Raw genomic sequence first — 16004 nt, 5'->3', positions numbered from 1 at the left:
CTGCCCCCTATGTACAAGAATATAACTACTATAATACTGCCCCCTATGTACAAGAATATAACCACGATAATACAGCGTATCAATTACCTTCTTGGTTTACCCATTAGTCGCCGTATTTTCCCCCATTCCACTCTGGTTAGTTTTCTTGTCTTCAGATTTGGAAAAGATTCTTTTAGGCAAACACAAAAATCATTATCTCCTTCGAAAAGGGGCCTGAAAAAGGAAAGAAAAAAAACACCACATTTATTAATGAATATTCAGGAATTCTTTCCCCCCTCTCCCCCGAGGTAAACCAGACACTTTCACAAAATAAAACCTACTGACTTCTACAGCTATAAAATGAAGGTTCAGTAAAAGCTACTACGGCCGGCGTCACAGGGGCCAATGTGCGTGCAAAACGCGGAAAACAGAACCCAATAATTTCAATGGGTTTGTTCACATACGTGTAAATATTTCCTGTGCATTTCGGTCGTGTAATCCCCCCACAATCCACCAAAAAAAAACAAAAACACACTACTGTTCTGCGCACAAAAAGTTTCCATGGAAGTCAATAGGGGCGCTTAATACGTTGCATAATTCCGCTGGAAAACACACATCTGGAACTCATTAGAATATTCGTCTAGACTGTTCTGTGCGCAAATTAATATGCCTTGCGGGCGCAAAAAGTACAGTAACATGCGCCAATGTGCGTGCAAAAGAGCGTAGTCTGTTCGGTAAATACGCATGCGCTCGTGTGACGCCGGCCCAAATCTTGTAGCTTCTTGTGATAGTCACCGTGTTGTGGTACTCACTTGTCAATGTTTGAATAGAACCACTCATATATACACCATTTATGCGCCTTGGGAAGTTTTAAGAGATTCCGGAGTCTGTAGCCAATTTTCTGGGAGGATTTTTTCACCGGCGTGGTTGTGGTGGTTGTAAACTTCTGAAACATAAGAGGTCATGTCTAATGTGTATCAACAAAAGCCCAAATACATAAACCCCCTGTGTTCTCAATGTGCCGTTCACAGCTCTATGCTTCACGTGAAAACTACTGAAATCACTCGTTCTCCACAGAAAGTCAATAGATGTCGGAATATGTGTTCTTCATAGTCATGGCTCCGTAAATAACAGAAAATGCTGCTGTGGAGGACAGTGATGGCGCAGATGCATGGGCCGGGCTAAATGGAGATAAACGTAGGCCGCCTCAAGCCCAGAATTTTAAATAGTTCCACGTTCAGAGCTTTAGGGTGTGTTCGGAAATCAACAAATCACTGAAGTGTGAACGCACCCCAAGGCTAATTTACACAGGGAGTGGGATATCAAGCTGTGAAACTCATCCCAATATTGCACTCGGCAACGTGCGATTTCCTCACGGATGAGAGGCGTCTGTCAAAAACGACTCACATCGCTTCAGGGAAGTAGCTGGCCCCACTGAAAACAATGGGCAATGTGTTTCTAAGGGAATGCCCAAAGATAGGACATGCTGCAAAGAACAAAAGAACGGGGTTCATATTTGTGCGTCTCGCGATTTTCTCCGCCGATTGAAAGCGGCCTTGAAAAAGGAGGAATCTGAAGGAGTGTATTGCTGGGCAATGCGCATAGAAGGGCTACTTAACATTGGCGTTAAGGTCTCCATGGCAACTAAAAATTTCATTTGGCTTTTAATTTTTTCTTTTTGGTTAATTTTTTAGTCTGGAGCCATGGGACTTTACTATTGATGACCAGGGGCCCATCCCTCCGGATTCCCACCAATCAGCTGTTCACTGGGGGATCATTGCAGACAGAGGTGAAAGACGACTCGGTCTACAGCGCAGCGACCCGAGTTGGTATTTCAAAGTCCCACTGAAATTCTGGCTCTGTCCGCAATGACAGCTGTCCTGATATCAGCTGACTGGCGGGGATCTCCAGCAGTGGACCCTCGCCGATCAACTATTGATGACTTGTCCCAAGGATAGGTCATCAATAGTAAGGTCCCTAGAAACCCCTTTAACACAAACTTCACAGTTAGCACTTTGTGGATGTGTTACCTGTGGTGTCATGGTAGTTTTCTGGTTCCTTTTTGGCGATCTGGTATTTATCTGGCGATCCTCTTCATCACTTATAAGTCTGCTCCTTTTAGAGCTCCGGTGCGGCTACAGAAACGACAGCATGTCAGGTTTGACAGCAGTAAACATCAGTGACTCAAGGCTGAGATGCCCATCAATCTCTATAACTAACGGCCCCTGGGTGCTCTCGAGAGTCGCACCCTTCAGATTTTAGCTTTGACATCCGACAATTGAAGATTCGAGTTGCTGCTATTAAAGGTACTCGGATTAATGAAAACTGATCTCTGACTGAATGTTCTAGGCAAAAAGTTTTATTTCCCTGTTAGAAAGTTTTTTCTGTACTTTTTTGATCCGACTCGCCCAGGACGTCCGCTACTCACCAGCTCCATGCCCGGGTTGTTTGCACCCTTCCAGCTCAGGGTTTTTTGGGGTGAGAACTTTTCATTCCACGTAGTTGATAAACTTCCTTCTGTACAAATAGGAAACAAAGATGGGGGTTAATTTTTCAGTCATCGACTCAAGCAAGCAACAATACCGCAATGTCGTCACTGCGTGTGCAACGGTCCGTGCTTTATAGTGAGACTCTGCTTATAAACTTCATTTTATAGTATGAGTCTACACTGAAACACTTAAGGCCCCGCAGAGTTTAGTCATCCGAGCCTGCCAACAGTGGGGCAGGATGACGTGTATGGGGGGCAGCATAACCTACCCTCCCTCTCTACCCCCGACAGATGATGTTTGGGAAAAAAGGATCGAGGATCAATTTTGATGCCTGATCCTTTTTCTCCCTGGGATATAAGCTGGGAGCAGAGCCGCCTGGATGGGGCTTACTTCCCTAAATACACACTCGATTGAGCCAAACGATGGTGCGTATGGGCGAGCCGGGGAAACCGCTGCTAGAGGAGCGAACATTCATCCGACGGCTGTAGCATCGAGTTAGTTAAAATCTTTACGATAGGGTCCCCCTCCATGAGCCATAGGGTTCACTGGAGGACTCAAGAGTGGGAGCCGGGATGATCAGCTGATTATACTACATTCGGCCAGGGATGAGACGACCCCTTTAACCCCTTAAGGATGGTGCTTATTTTTGGGCTTAAGGACGCAACGATTTTTGGTGGATTTTCATCTCCATTTTTCAAAAGCCATAACTTTATTTTCCATGGATGCGGCCGTATGAGGCTTGTGTTTTGCGTGGCAAACTGTACGTTTTATTGGTACCGTCTTTGGCTACACAGACTATATTGTAAAACTTATATATTTTTTTTTTTAACAGGGATAGAAAACACAAATTCTGCCATTTTCCACTTTTTCGCAGAAAAACCCTTTTGTTGGAAATAATTTTTTTTAAGTTGCTGCATTCAAAGTCCTGTAATTTTTTATTTTTCCATGGGCGAGGCTCTGTGAGGGCTTATTTTTTGCGAGACGAGCTGTAGCTTTTTTTTGTACCATTTTGGGGTACATACAAATTTTTAAAAATCACTTTTATTGCGTTTTTATTTTTAAAAAATTTTGCCTCCGTTTTTCAGGGGTTTCTTTTACGTGCAGGATAAAAAGCGCGTTCAACTTATTGTACGCGTTGTTACAGACATGACGATACCAAATATGTGGGGTTTTAATTTGAAAAAAAATAAAGATTTTATGTCAATATGTGAAAAAGCACAAAATAAATTTGTTTTTTTTTTTAGATTTTTTTTATGTTCCTGTAGGGGACTCATACAATAGCAGCTTTGATCGCTATGATAAGGCATTGCAGGGCTTCGGTCCTGCAATGCCTTATCGCTTGTATTAACAATCATAGGCAATGCAGGACGCCTGTAGCTGCCAACCCGTCGCGATTACAACACAGGGGTCCGCTGATGTCACAGAGCGAGCGCGAACCCTCTGAGAACCCTTTAACATGCTGCGCTCTACATCGCAGCAGAGAAGGGGTTAACAGCGGGGCTCGCTGTCCCAATGCATCCCCGCTGTTCCATGGGGCTGCCGGATAACGCGGGATCTATTCTGACCTCGCACTATCCCCAAGGTGTAACTGTACGTCCTGTTGCGTTAAGTACCCCTTTGCCAGGACGTACACTTATGCCCTGTGGCAGGAAGGGGTTAAAAATGAACCTGTTAACTAAGTTATGCTGCTTCTAGTTTAGCTGACGTGGAGTCCAGGCAGCCTCTTCATACTCACCCGCTACACCGGCAAAGTAAGCGCACACAGCCAAGCCGACTCTTTTCAGAAGACGGTGGGCATGCATTTGCATCCATCTACCGGGGGACACCGCAGGACCGGGCGAGTATGAGAGGAGGCTCCCTGGGACGCCGTATCACCTAAACTACAAGCACTATTAACTCAGTTCATGCTGTTACATGGTTGATGACAGGTCCCCTTTAACCTTCCATTACTTCTTGCTCTCCAGTCACAGCAAGAACAGCCGCCATAATTCTGGTTCACTTGAAAACGGTATATCAGGGATGAAGAATCTGAATTATGGAGATTCGTACCTTTCAGACTGACGAGCGCTTTAGCAGAAGAATCTAAGGAGACAAAAAGCACAGAAGATCATACAGTGAAGGGATATCTGGAGGAGAGCTAACTGGCAAGAGGATTCTACAGGGGATATGTCATAAGAGGGCGAGGGGCAATTCATGAATGGAGTAACCCTTCATAGCAAAGAGGTTTTCCTGAACTTCACTACTGATTACTATCCTCTGGATAGATCATCAACCGTTGGGGATCCGCCGCTCAGTATCCAGACCAATCAGCCAATTGCTGTGGGCAGCGCAGACAGCTCTGTCCACATTGCAGTGGCCCTGGCTGGTATTACAGGTGCAGCGCCCATTGAATTTAGTACCAACCCGGGCTGCAGCACTATGGCCTGGGCCATCTGCAACTACAGTGGATGGAGAACAGCCGACTGGTGGACATGGCAAGTGGCGGGACCCCTGCAAATCAACTAATGACCTATCCTGAGGAATAGTAAAGTCTTAGACAACCCCTTACATTGCACACGCGAGCCTATTTTTAAACAGATTGTATTAATAGGACCTGTAAGCCGGTTTTCTCCCCTATCAAACTGTTCTCCGCAAACCTCCTTTCCAAATGTATCTCTATTACTGCTGAGCAGTCCTGCGCACCTCTGGTAAAGCGGTATCTATAAGCTCTGCGCCATAGTGCTCATTCACCATTAACCGCCTAGTGGATGTTTTCAGACCAGAGCTGTTCGCCAGTGTGCTTTGGCATGGAGCCGATTTCCACAGGAGTCAGACAGCTCTGTTGCCACTGCAGTAGCCCGGCCTTCACTTCAACGGGAACTTGGCTTGCAATACCAAAACTGTCCACTACAGTTGGAATGACGCTGTAGGCAACCTGTAGAAATCCGCGAATGGGTGGGTGGCAGACCCCCGCTGATCTGCCAATGAGGGCTGTCATTCAGCTTCAGCAGGACTAAAAATTATTGTTATTTGGTATCGCCACATCTAAAAAGGCAGATCTTTCACATTAAAAAATTTGTCCGCAGGATGAACGCAGAGAGAACAAAAAAGGATACACAATGCCAGAACTGCACTTTTTTGGTCACCACGTCTCCAAGAGAAAAAAAAAAAAGTTATATGAACCACAAAACTGAACCAAGAGCAACTATAGAATGTCCTGAAAAATACACGCCCTCAGACAACAAAACCGCCGGAAACAAATAAAGTTAGAACAGGTAGAAGACGTCGGCCGAAAATAATTTTATATTATTCCAAAGAATTTTTCAAAAGTAGTAAAAGCAGAAAAAAAATCAGAATGTGATATCGTCAGTCGTACCGACCCGCAGAACAAAGCCGTGTTACTTTTGTCGCAGTGTGTGCGCTGTAAGAACCGGATCCCCTCAAAATGGTGGAATTTAGTTTTTTGTTAGTATTTTTTAATTCCACTTGTAATTTTTTTAAAGGTTCTGTTTAATGTACTGAAACTTTTTAAAATTTCCAACTCATCTCGCAAAAAAATGCTGATAGAACAATAAGTTATGATTTCTTGAAAAAGTGCAGAGGAAAACCCAAAAATGTAAAAAGCAAAAGAAGTCCTGAAGATAAACCGCAGTAAACGAGCTCCAGAAGCGATGTGTGTGGAGCGTCACAATAACATCCCACACCGCTTAGAACATAGCGGCCCGCCATCAGGAGTATACACCCTACTAGGAGTCCGGTCTGGGATATACAGCAAGAAAACTTCAGAAAAGTAGAGAAATACTGCAACAAAGTTTTCGGGACGCTTAATGGCGGCCAGTGAGCGAGGAAGGGAGCTGCGGCAGGAAACAGCAGGAACGGACCGCTAGAATGCAGACGTCTCCCAAGCAGTACGATGGGAGTCAAGCTCTTTGGTCAGGTGACTGACAGCGGGTGCAACTAAACCGCTGTCCGTTTCCAAGGGCGACGAGTGGAACTGCAGAAGCGGCTCCGGATGTGGCGAAAAACACTTAAACCATCTGACAATAAATGCAGAAACGGTAATAAAGTATCTGTGAAGTTCCTTAACATTTCATGCAGATTAATATTGAGAAGCGATGCTTTCCAAAAACTTTTGACACACAAGTTTTGATCGCTAGGGTCTGACAAGAGCCCCACTGATCGCTAAACCGAGCCAGCTGAAGCGCCGTCACTGATCGCTAGCTGAAGCCGGGCCCACACGCTTTGTAGTCAGTTCGCCTTCAGCTAGCGAGTCGCGACGGCACTTTTGCTGGCTTGTTCTAGCGATCAATGGGGGTCCCAGCAACCGGATCCCTAGTGATCAAAACGTAAGACATGTCAAAGATCTTTAGAAAGTGCAGATGTGTCAGGTTTGGCGTTAGGTTCCTTCCCGGAGGATGTATTGTACATCGCAGGAGCGGATACAGAGCTGGCACTACTCTTCATCAGCGCTGCCAGAAGCAGGACTGACAGGCTGCCAACGTAAGTGTGAGAGTTCACACCAGGAAGAAGAAAGGTCACAAGAACTAAAGGTCTCCTGAGGCGACGAGAAGAATACAAAGGATCCAGAGTCTTGGGCTTTGTTCACATCTGCAATGTGGCCATAATGCTCTGCTGGATCCGTCACACGATGGAGTCCATTCACTTACAGCAAGGCCCAACCCCACAAAGCAGTAACGGTGGGCTTACAACAGCAACTGGTAAACTTCCCTGCTAGTATGAGACCATGGAGCGCCACCTCCCTAGAATCCAGCATGGAAAGTGCCCACAAGGGCATCCAGATAGTCCATAAATCCACTTTCTGATCAAGATGCAGCAACAAAGTGTCTCGTTTCAACAGAATTAAGTACCTTTTTCAAGTTTAAATGGAACCTATAAACTATTCTCCATGTTGGACTATCCACTGACAGCATGAAGTCTAGAAGGCGCTCACATTGTGTGTGAGGAAGGAGGAGGTCTCTCCATACACACAAGGAAACCTGACATTCTAGCCAATCCAGGCGTGGAGATGCCAGCGGAGAGCCGCCCGTTTCCCAAAGGCTCTGACGTGCCCTCTGGTATCGGCACAAGCCGGCAGCAGCCGATCCTGGAAGTTGCTCGGTGTGACCTCCGTGGATCAGACTTGTTACTCCCGATCGGATGAGGTCTGGGGTTTGGAGAAGTCATCACCTCCATCTCTTTGTCCTGTTCCTCCTCCGTTCCTGCAGTGCGTCCGGCAGATTACCGTCCTGATAGGGGCGCTGACATTATGGAACCCCGCTGCCATGAAGTGGGGACTTGTCTGTACAATGTTAGCTAGGTGGTACGTGTCACATCACACGATGCCAGGACCCAAGTACCCAGCAGAACATTGCCCCTTGCACTGCCCCGCTGGCATGTCCTCTCCCCATCCTGGTGCCATCTCCTCCCCTGGTCAGTGATGCACCGGGCCGTCCACATAATGTAACATGTGATCCGTCACACCGGGCGCTGTCTTCCATCTCTCCAGTTGTGATGCCAATTGTAGGCATTATCAGTGGTGGATGGGTCACATTGGCGCTCTGACCGGTCTGCGGCCCCCGTACACAGCGAGCCGCGATCTCCTGTGTGATCAGACACCTTTCCATCATCACCAGCAGGAACCTCATCAGTGATTTGTCCTACAGTCGCTCTTCTGTGGGATCGGACCAGACGGGGGTCTTCACCCCCCACACATCGGTGAGCCTCGGGCGCCGATCACCCTGTCCACTGGTTGTCCTTCCTCGGCACTAATCACTACTTACTGGAACTTCCCACAAAACCGGCCGTTCTGGAGACACTCTGACCTCACCGTCTACACATGGTCGCTCACATCCATAGACTTCTCCATTTTCCTGCTTCTAACACATCAATGTCAGGAACTGAGATGGGAACAGTCGGGGATGTCAGTCTGGATCACCGAGTCTTCATGGTGCTGAAAGGACAGCAACCGAACAAAACCCGTCCACAGCGGAGCCGGCACACGATACAATGTATCCGCGCCGCCGGCAGCACCACAACACATGCGGCTCGCCCTCCAACCGCCTCCACAGACCCAAACAGACTACAGACAGCAACAAACTGTGGCAATGACAGCCGGCTGACCCCAGGAAGGGTATTTTAGGTTCAGCAGGTGGGAGGAGAAGTCATATCGGGGGAGGGGAACAGCTGAGAAAGGGGGGAGGCGATGCCTTGCAGACCCCTGTGCCAGGAATGACAGCTCTGAGGGTCCGTATACTACAATCCGTGACGACGGCAGAGGATTTCTGTGTATCACTCATTCTGGCAACGACGCCTCCGTCCGGTCTGACAGCAGAGGGGGTTACAGGTCAGTGACGGCGGCCGTCAAAGAAAACGAATCATTTTTAGGATTTTTTGCACATTTTTACTCTCAATTACACAAAAAGCGAGAAATAAAAATATAAAACAGTCCAATACGTCAGGAACAAACAAGCAAAAATCCCTGATATTCGTGCGGACCCCCTAACCATAAGGGCTGATAGAGTCATGTATCCACAAGACCCCGCTGATCCTGAGAGCGGGGGTCCAGGGCATCGGTCACACTTGTGTGCTGCAGCTCCATTCATTGCATCGGCCCCAGCGGGGAAGGTGGAGGAGCGCTACAACACGGCCGGCCACTAACTTAATAACATGGCAACGCACTTGTGCAGCCACCATGTTGGTCGTATCTGGACTCATTGGACCCCCATTCCCAGGATCGGTGGGGGGTTCCAGAGGTCAAACGGCCACCGATCAGCAAGTTACAGGATAACGTGGGACAACCCCTTCAGAAAATGAAAAAAGCCGTTAAAGGGGTTGTCCAGGTGTAAGCCATCAGCAGGATAGGCCCCCATTAGTAGAGTGACGGGGGTCCCCAGATCACTTCTCAGAGACTGCTGTCACTACAGGGAATGTTTTTCAGGGGAAAAAAAAGAGTGAAATTTAGAAGAAAAAAGTGATAAATGTGAACGATCCCCAGAGGTCTTACATGACGTCACAGGAGACGGAGGAGTAAAAAAAAAGTTAAAAAATGAGCAAAAAAAAAAAAAAAAGAAAGAAATTTAGATTTTAAGAAGTTATATAAAGAAACTGACCCGACATCAACCAAAACCGTCCTGTACGCGCCCCGTAATCCGAGACTATACAAATTATAATTCACAGCAGCTGAAACAAAATGAGCAGCCCATTTTAAAAATACATTAAGATTTTTTTATTTTTTTTTTACAGCTTTACATCTATAATAAAACTAAAAAACATTATCTGTGGAGAAAAAACTCTAAACAAAAAAAAAAAATAAAAAAAAATCAAAACATACATTTTTCGTGGTTGAAGGAAATAAAAGCCACTATATGGGTAAAAATACCCAAAAGCTGTGATGCTTTTCAAACGAAACCCCCTGGCCTTTAAGAGGTTAAATAAGTGCTCTCATTACACCAGTTGCACGATCCTTGATAGCCAGTGCCCCCCTGGCACACCAGAAGACTGCCAACTATTGCCATCACTGAAGAGGAAGGGGCTTATTCACAGCGCTGCAGATGTGTCGGGCCGCCGTGCGAACGTAATGGGCTATTCTCCAGGGAATGGGACCAGAATGGCGCTCACTGGGACGGCTCCTCTACAGGTCACTGGATGTGAACATACCGCAAGCGGCCGCTGGACACGAGTCTGAAGAAGCCCTGACAACTATTACTACTGGCCCGGTGCGGTCCGAGGCGAAGACAGACTAAACAGTAGTGGTCAATGCGCCAATTCACACAGACACGGCCTGTACAAAAAAAAGATAAAATCCCAGCATGCACTATTCTTGTCCGAATCACAGGCAAGACTCTGCCATTCAAGTCAACGAGATGCAACCCCCCCCCCCCCCCCAACTAAAAAAAAAAAATAGCGCAGACATCCTTAACTTGCGAGTACATTGTAGAGAGGGGAACAAAAAACGATCCTGAAAGTTTCTTCCCCTCGCTGGGCGAACGTGAAAAATTAAGATACCGAAGTAAAAAAAAAACAACAGACATCCGGACGCGATACGGAACTCCGCGCTCCATCTCTGTGGGCGAGTAGTTAAATGGGCCGTGAATTTGGCATAAAACAAAAAAAATTGGGGGTCGTCCTACAAGTGGGGTCAGCGGGGTTCGCTCACTCGCTGGATATTGGAGCTGAATGCTGGTCAACATCCGCTTACAACATGCGTCTCCTTCCCAGCAGCAGGTATTACCCAATCTGGGGGGATTAAAGGGGCTTCCTGGGACTCCAACAACTGGGCATCAGCATCAGGTTGGTGGTGGGAGTTGGCTGATCAGCTGTTTGATGGTACTGCGACTCGTCCCTGCATACCAAGCACAGCGCTGTACACTGTATAGTGGTTGCACTCGGAATGAACCGCTCTCATTAGCTGGACAAAGGCCGCTGCGTCGGCCGACACGTAGGGATTGCCATTTTATCTGTGGATGTCCCAATAAGGATGAGGTCTATAGCGTGAGATCCGTATTCCTGCTGCTTCTTGGATGTCCTTGGATTGCTAGTTCCGCTCCCGTTGAGTCCGGCTCCCTACTGCACAGGGTTTCACTCGCTCCCCACTACTGTGGTGATTTGGATGCTTGTGCTGCTGACCCTCCTGATTGCTTATTACCCCACTCATCCGATACCCACGGCCGGCCGCAGACTTCATCAGCCGTGGACGGATCCCATGTGGCCGGCTGCCCAGTGCTCGGTGACCGCCCGCCGCTCCTCCCGGGCCCCATGCGGCGGGCACTGCAGCGCTGAACGGGGGCCGCTGGCAGTTTACAATTTCGCTTCATTCTAATCCTCTGAATTTTTTTTTAAGCCCTGGAAAATCCCCTTAAAGGGGCGTCCGAGGACAACGTTTACTTTAAGTGGCCAGGCCTGCTATAAAGCAGAGCAGCTTCTCCCCCCGCCGGGAAGCAGCGGCGGCTCGAGTAATTCCCCCGCTGTCAGCGGGCCGCGGCGTCACCACCCACTGTCCTGGCATCAGCACAACAAGCTGGGCACCATGATGCCAGGAGGTCCCAGCGGGCGGCTGACTGGCTGCAGCGCTCACCGGGCGTCCAGCGCCGACAGACGGAGATTTAACGGAGCCGCTCTGCTGCGGTAACTACGCTTCCCTTATAGCGCGATCGGCCAATTATTATCAGGGTCTCTATAGCCACGCCCCCAGGGTGCTGCTTGTGGGAGGAGCTTAGTACCTATTAGAGGGTCCCTCTGTACAGACGCTCATTAATGGGGGGTCTCACACAAACGGATTTGCGTTGCGTATTCCACGATCGCCATCCGCAGTAAAATGCGGGCATGGATGGCATGCCGTTTTGATTTTTCGCCCGCACCCGTGGGCACAAAGTGCGTATTCCGCAAGCTGAAGAAATGGCGGCATGCTGCATTTTAGCGCGGACGGCTCCCACTGAAGTCAACGGCGTTCCATCGCCCGTAGGTATGAGCGGCGGAAATACTCGCAACGTTAAAGGTAGAGACGGCTGGAAGGCGGAGAGGTCGGTCTTCGGCGCAGGCGATACGCTGCGCTTACATCTGCACGGAAAACCGCTCCCATCCGCCATCTTCCACGATCATTCGCAATCCCTTTCCGCGGATGACCGCGACTCTCTGCACGCAGTCGGATCTGTCCGTGTGAGCCGGCCGTACGGGGGCTCCGGGCTAGTTTTTGGGCGCCAATCGCCCCATTTACTCCTGATAGTAAATCACAGAATGGCGCGTCTTCGCCTCCCGATTATATCCTCAGCCGGCTCCTCGTCCGCGGGGCAGCTCCGCCGTGCAGGTGGGTGACGGCGGTTACACCGGACGGCGCCCCTATATGCTGTTAGATCGGTCGTCGGGGAAGCGGACGGCGACATCGGGGTGCTAGCGGCAGCCATATTGGTTATCAGCGGGCCAGTTACTATCCCCGTGACGACGCCTCACGCTGATCTGCGCGGGGGAAGGGGGTATTTCAGGGGCTGCTGGGGGTTTGGGGGTGCAGTTTTTGCCCCTTTAGGTTTGAGGGTGCAGGACCCCCTAGAGTGAGCTGCGCTCTATTGTTCACGCCTGCAGCGCCCCCTACCGCCCGTCGCTGAGGTGACAGAAGAGCTCCGGCGCCGGCAGTGAGCAGAGCCGGGTGCGTCCTCCCCCGGCGGCGGCTCCGGCTTCTCTCCCGCTTACCCTCCACGTCCGCCAGGTCCGGGCCCTGCACGTCATCGTCGTCCTCCCCCTCAGCTAGGGTAGCCGCGGGGGGCCGAGCCGCCTTCATCCGCTTCATGTTGCCGAGTCACGGGCAGGACGAGCCTCCGTTGGGTTTGAACTCCCCTCTCTGCGCCGCCATTCGCGATCCCGCTCGCGTTGCTGGGCGAGAACGTGACGTCACCACAAAACACACGACGCGGCGTTACGTGCTCGTGCGCGGGGAGGCGCGGCCACGTGAGGTGGGGAGAAGTGCGCGCCAAAAAGGGGCGGCTCGCGCATGCGCGTCAGGCATAATGTGTGATGTGGACAGGGAATGGGGGGGGGGCTGTGAGGAGAGAAGGGCCGCCTCACACAGAAATAGTGTACTGACTGAGTACAGACATGACAGGGACCCATTAAAGGAAATTAGAGTATTGTCAATTATGTTGCACGTTAAAAGTATGAGCTACTTTGGTCTGTATTCACACATGCGGTAAAAGAAACAGCGATGTAACATGGCTGCACGCTGCGTTATTTACAGCGAACACGGATGTAACATGGCTACCCACTGCGTTATTTACAGCGAACACGGATGTAACATGGCTGCCCGCTGCGTTATTTACAGCGAACACGGATGTTACATGGCTGCCCGCTGCGTTATTTACAGCGAACACGGATGGAACATGGCTGCCCGCTGCGTTATTTACAGCGAACACGGATGTTACACGGCTGCACGCTGCGTTATTTACAGCGAACACGGATTGAACATGGCTGCATGCTGCGTTATTTACAGCGAACACGGATGTTACATGGCTGCACGCTGCGTTATTTACACATGTTGCCAGGAGACGGTTAAAATGAAGCGGCATCCATTGCGCCTTCTTGTTTCTGTTTTTTTTTTGCACGCATGAAAACCGGAAGGCACAAGGACGCAATAAAAACGCGTCGTGTAGTGAAATTGGTCGTTTTTGCATACGCTTGTGTGAATGCGCCTGAGGCTACCATCACAAGAGCGTGCGCGATATCGACCCGTTAAACCCGGCCTGATATCGCGCTTGGCAATGTGCGTATTACCCGCGGATGCGAGGCGCTTTTTATACAAGACCGCCTCACTTCACTTCTCTGGTATTCCGAGAGGGCAGCGTATCAATACGTATGAAACGCGGAGGAATAGAGAGCGCTGCGTTTTATACGGACGTCCCCGCGCAGCTCCAACGCAGGTGTGAATGGAGGAAGGAAAGGCCATAGGCTCTCATTGCCTCCATTCTCCGCGTGTTGCGCACGGGAAATTAGCCCTAAGGCCGCCTTCACACGGGCGAGTGCGGTATCAGGCCATGACACTTGGCACAATGTCGCGCTCGTCCACATGCGATTTCCCCGCGGTTGCAAGACATTTTTATGTCCAATTAAAGTGTTTTTAATGGGGAAATCGTATTGCGCTCGTGTCCGCCTCTCACGCCGTGCAATATTTTTGCCGGCCCCATTGAAAGCAATTGGTGATGCGTTCCGAGGGAACGCCCGAAGATAGGACGAGCCGCGATGAGATGTGAGGAAAAAATGCTCATGTGTATGACCCTATTCAAAAGAACAGCATTCGCATTCGTGCAAGATTCGTGCGTCTCGCAACGCTCAAATCTCGCTTGCTTTTCTTGCCCGTGTGAAAGCGGCCTAACCATCAGCTTTACTGTTTTACACATCAGTCTACGTTTCCTCAAAAACATATGGTGAGCGGAAAATAAGGTTTCCGGTTTTTTACGTTCACACCTTTTACGCTTTGTTACAGGAGCTAACACTGAATATAGCCAAAGCACCAGATATGGCGCACGCCAGGCGCACACAGGACCGCCCGGACCTCATGGACTGCGTTAGGATCCGTCTGGCCTGAAATGGTCAGCGAAGAAATAGCGCAGTCCGGGATTTTGTGATGGATTGGTGCGGATGTGAATGTGGCCTCAGGCTGATCCATCAGGAACCGTCTCCGGTTGCGTCAGTTTGGCATCTGTTCTATCCAACCCAGAGTAAATTTTTTTTCGACTTTCCTTCTGAGCGCAGAAGAAAAACGGATCGCGTGAACAGAACAAACGACAGAACAAATAGAAGGATTTAACATAAGAAAGAAAAAAAAGCGCGCCCAGAGCCACGGGATCTAGTGTGAAGAATTTTCGGCATTTGGAATTCTTCCTCCCTGTGACTAAGTCTATCTGTGGTAGACCCCAATGGTCTGTAGGGTGATGGAATACTTCCGTGTTGAGAGCCCAATTTCCTGGGTCCAGCTTTTCCCTGTTTAGGAAGTCCGCTACGTAGTTTAAGGACCCTTTCAGATGGACTGCGGACAATGATGCAGCGTTGTCTTCTGCCCAGGATAGTATTTTTTGCGCCATACATCGTAGGTGAGAATACCGAGTGCCTCCCTGGTGACGAATAAAAGATACAGCTGTTACATTATCTGACAACACTTTTATGCGTTTCCCTTGTAACATATCTTCGAAATGGATTAAAGCTTCCCAGACTGTTCTGAGCTCTCGATAATTAGACGACCGGGCTCTGATTTAGCCTGACCAGGAGCCTTGTAGAGCTCTACCTGCTACCTGGGCTCCCCGACCGGATCCACTTGCATCTGCGCTGATAGTAATGCATGGAGATAGAGACCATTGTACTCCCTTCCTGAGCCTAAAGGGCGATAGCCACCAGTTTAAAGGGGTGGTCTCGCGAAACCAAGTGGGGTTATACACTTCCGTATGGCCATATTAATGCACTTTGTAATGTACATTGTGCATTAAATATGAGCCATACAGAAGTTATTCACTTACCTGCTCCGTTGCTAGCGTCCTCGTCTCCATGGTTCCGTCTAAATTCGCTGGCAGCTTGCTTTTTTAGACGCGCTTGCGCAGTCCGGTCTTCTCCATTCAGCACGAGCCGCTTCAGTGTGCTCCCCGCTACAGCTCTTCTGCGCATGCGCAGACGAGCTGTCACTGCTCGGGAGCGCGCTGAAGCGGCCATTCTGCACCATCCTCTGTTAGAGGAAGGTGCAGAAACTGGAGCTGCCCAGCGGAGAAGACCAGCCCAGCCCAGCCCAGCAGCCCCGAGAAGCCTCCCAGGTAAGTGATGGGTCGGGGGGGGGCTGCCGCTGCGCCGGGCTGCGCCGGGGGGGGCTGCCGCTGCGCCGGGGGGGGGCTGCCGCTGCGCCGGGCTGCGCCGGGGGGGCTGCCGCTGCGCCGGGGGAGCTAGCGCTAGGCCGGGGGGGCTGTCGCTAGGCCGGGGGAGCTAGCGCTAGGCCGGGGGGGCTGTCGCTGCGATGGGGAGGGCTGTCGCTAGGCCGGGGGGGCTGTCGCTAGGCCGGGGGAGCTAGCGCTAGGCCGGGGGGGCTGTCGCTAG

The 16004-nt window shown here is 49.9% G+C and overlaps 1 protein-coding gene across 8 annotated transcripts in view; it reads right to left on the bottom strand.

Moving 5' to 3' along the window:
• The window catches only part of LIN9 (lin-9 DREAM MuvB core complex component), a 31835-nt gene extending 19009 nt beyond the window's left edge, over positions 1–12826 (bottom strand). For 2 of the 8 annotated variants that reach the window (XM_066595142.1, XM_066595137.1), the window contains exons 1-6: positions 12630–12826; positions 4518–4550; positions 2408–2496; positions 2010–2114; positions 792–925; positions 88–213 (exon numbers count right to left, since the gene is read on the bottom strand). In XM_066595142.1, the coding sequence (XP_066451239.1) occupies positions 88–213; positions 792–925; positions 2010–2114; positions 2408–2496; positions 4518–4550; positions 12630–12726 (584 nt within the window). In that variant the 5' untranslated portion in view covers positions 12727–12826. The remainder of the gene's footprint in view (positions 1–87; positions 214–791; positions 926–2009; positions 2115–2407; positions 2497–4517; positions 4551–12629) is intronic. The other 6 variants (XM_066595143.1, XM_066595138.1, XM_066595144.1 and 3 more) reach the window with 4 other exon arrangements.
• Between the last annotated feature and the right edge of the window lie 3178 nt (positions 12827–16004).

The sequence above is a fragment of the Eleutherodactylus coqui genome, chromosome 3, assembly GCF_035609145.1.
Source record: "Eleutherodactylus coqui strain aEleCoq1 chromosome 3, aEleCoq1.hap1, whole genome shotgun sequence".
NCBI classification, from domain to species: domain Eukaryota; kingdom Metazoa; phylum Chordata; class Amphibia; order Anura; family Eleutherodactylidae; genus Eleutherodactylus; species Eleutherodactylus coqui.
Note: the sequence above shows the minus strand (reverse complement) of the source record. Positions and strands in the feature narration are given on the sequence as shown.